We start from the raw sequence: 2,944 nt of genomic DNA on the forward strand, positions 1-2,944 counted from the left end.
TTGATTGATCATGTTTTTTTCTGGTATCAAAAATATGCTCGAATATACAATGGAAATATTGCTTTACATTGTAAAATACTACATGTTTGGCTATATTCGTTTCTTCTCCCGATATGCAGTAACAATTTCATATGAATCATTCTCAATTCATTTATACTTTGTCAGTCATTTATATCTATCTATCTATCTATCTATCTATCTATCTATCTATATACTATATATATATATCATATATATATATATTATATATTATATATTATATATATATATATATATATATATATATGTATACATTTATATACATTTATATATATTATATATATATGTATATATATATATATATATATATACATTTATATATATATATATATATATATATATATATATATATCATATAATATATATATATATATATATATATATATATATCATAACTGTCTCCTTTTGCTTTAGCTAAATTCCTATTCTGTTGTCAGTATTCCTGTCCTGCCTCTCTGTAGTTTTGTCCCAATTCCATATTTTGACCCTTGCTATTCTTCTCTTTTTTCAGGGTCTTTGTCTTGCTGTCCAACTACTCCAACCCTCTCTTTTCACTGTCATTAGCACTGCATAAACGGAAGTAGTCCCCAATGCTTTGCCTGGCAGCTTTGAATTTAATCAATTAACTCAGTTTGTACCGTTGTTCTCTCGCTTTGGACAAATGGACATGTTTTGGGAGTTTAACAGTTAAAACTATTTTTTCATGTTCCTCACGGAGGGACTTTTATAATAATAATAATAATAATAATAATAATAATAATAATAATAATAATAATAATAATAATAATTGAAAAAGAAACCCACAAAATCACTGTGCACAAGAAAACTGAAGGTTTTTTTTGGTTCATAATAATAATAATAATAATAATAATAATAATAATAATAATAATAATAATAATAATAATAATAATAAATTTCAGGTAAACAACATGTTTTGGAAGTTTATCTATTTATAGCCATTTTCTCATGTTCCTCACGAAGGAGCTTTAATAATAATATTTTTTTCCTAATTTCAGGTAAATAGCTCCTCTCAAACCGCATCTCTTACTTGAAGACCCCTCCTCCAAAACAAGACCTATGGAAACGAGGACTTGACTCTTAAATTCAGAAGTTTGCCACAAGCAACGTAAGTGTCCATATTTCTTGCTTTGTTCTCCTATAAAAAAATTTTTAATGGCTGCTCTTAAACGTGTTTGTAACTACAGTAATCCAGTCCCTTGGCTGTATTATGCGATTGTCTTATATGTTTAATTGTGCTGCTTTTATTTGGATACGGTTTGAAGGTGCTGCTTTTATTTTATTGATTCGGTTTAACCCTTTCCGGTCTTGGGGCTTCTGGGAGAAGCCCTCCACCCGGCTCATACTGGATATTGAGGGCTTCTCACAGAAACCCGTCAGAAAACTGTGCATATCTTTGTAACATTGATATAGTGTCCCCTAAACTTATCCAATTCAAGGCCTGTTTTCTCTATTTGACTTTTGGGTAAATCTTAATAACTCCGCGTCGGAAATTTCTTTGGAAATTGCAATTTCCTATTGTATTCGGGTTGCTTATTAAGAAATTGCCGTTATTTTTGGGCGGTCGACTGTAATTAACCCCCAGGGGCCAGTACTAAACACGGCGAAATATATTGGACGCCCAAATCCCCAGCGGGTGTTGTATTCGCGGTTACGTTCTTTGTAGTCCTTACGGAGTTATTCTTTAGATTTACCGACTTCTGTATAGCAAAGAAAACCTAATCATCCCAGATAAACCCATAATCTTTCTCCCCCCGCCCGGAAATATCTAAAACAACGCCTAAATTCCGACTTTCTCTAGCTAGCAGGAGAAAGTCATACCTCGCTCCCTCACTGGCTGTATTTCCCGTCGCGTGTTGGCAACGCTGTTACCATGGCAAATGGACGTTTCTTGAATGAGGAGGAAATCTGGGGTGTTTTGGAGTCTCTTCCCTCAGATCCAGTATCACCTTTTTCTGACCTTGATGAACAAGATTATTTTCAAGATCATGAAGACGAAGATTCATCCTCTGACGAAATATTCGACGAAGAAATAGATATGTGTGTTCCTGAAAGTGACGAAGATTCAGATGATGAAGTAAGTGACCATAATATTCCTACTGGTATTTGGGATGCATATACTGAGGCTACACATGTTATACCTAACTTTGATTATACGGAAAGTCAGGAATTTCTATCCCCAAATACATCTATAAGACACCCAATAGACTTTTTCCATCTCTTTTTCTCAGTGGAACTTCTGAGCATGATAACTCTGGAAACAAATCGTTATACCAAGGAAAAGATAAATCGCAAGCGACTACTACCTCAGCATTCAATATGGTATGATTGGGTACCATTTACTGTAGAAGAGATGGTAGCATTTCAAGGTGTTCTTTTTTATTTGGCAATTAAAAGAAAATCAACCTTAAAAGATTTCTTCTCTGGTCAGTGGTTGCATTCATCGACTTTTCCAAGGCAAATATTTTCAAAGAAAAGATTTGTATAGCTTTTTTGGGGCCTACACGTATCTCTTCATGCCAGCGCCCTTCTAACCCAATCGTGTGTCGTAAAACTAAAGTAAATAATGTTGTAAATTATTTGAATGGAAAATTCTTGGAATTTTATCTCCTAAGTAGGAACCTTTCAGCTGACGAGTCCACGGTTCCATTCATAGGACGCTCTGCCTGCAAAATGTACGAACCTAAGAAGCCTGTAAAGTGGGGATTGAGAATTTATGATATAGCAGACGTCGAAAACGGGTATATCCTTGCGATGATTCCATATTATGGCGCTGGAACCAACGACGAACTTTGTCATCCCGAATATGGATTTAAGACTCGTATCATTTTGCAACTTGTTGACCTCGTCACAAAGGCAACGAAGGTCAAAGGGTACCATGTACAAA

General features: G+C 34.2%; 1 protein-coding gene across 1 annotated transcript in view; it reads left to right on the forward strand.

Annotated features, from left to right (window-relative positions):
- The first annotated feature begins 2,730 nt into the window (after window positions 1-2,730).
- Window positions 2,731-2,944, forward strand: part of LOC135215852 (piggyBac transposable element-derived protein 3-like) — a 1,005-nt gene continuing 791 nt past the window's right edge. Inside the window, exon 1 of the mRNA XM_064250806.1 lies at window positions 2,731-2,944. This exon is cut by the window's right edge and continues 791 nt beyond it. Within this exon, the coding sequence (XP_064106876.1) occupies window positions 2,731-2,944 (214 nt within the window).

The sequence above is a fragment of the Macrobrachium nipponense genome, chromosome 5 (genome assembly GCF_015104395.2).
Source record: "Macrobrachium nipponense isolate FS-2020 chromosome 5, ASM1510439v2, whole genome shotgun sequence".
Taxonomy (NCBI): Eukaryota; Metazoa; Arthropoda; class Malacostraca; order Decapoda; family Palaemonidae; genus Macrobrachium; species Macrobrachium nipponense.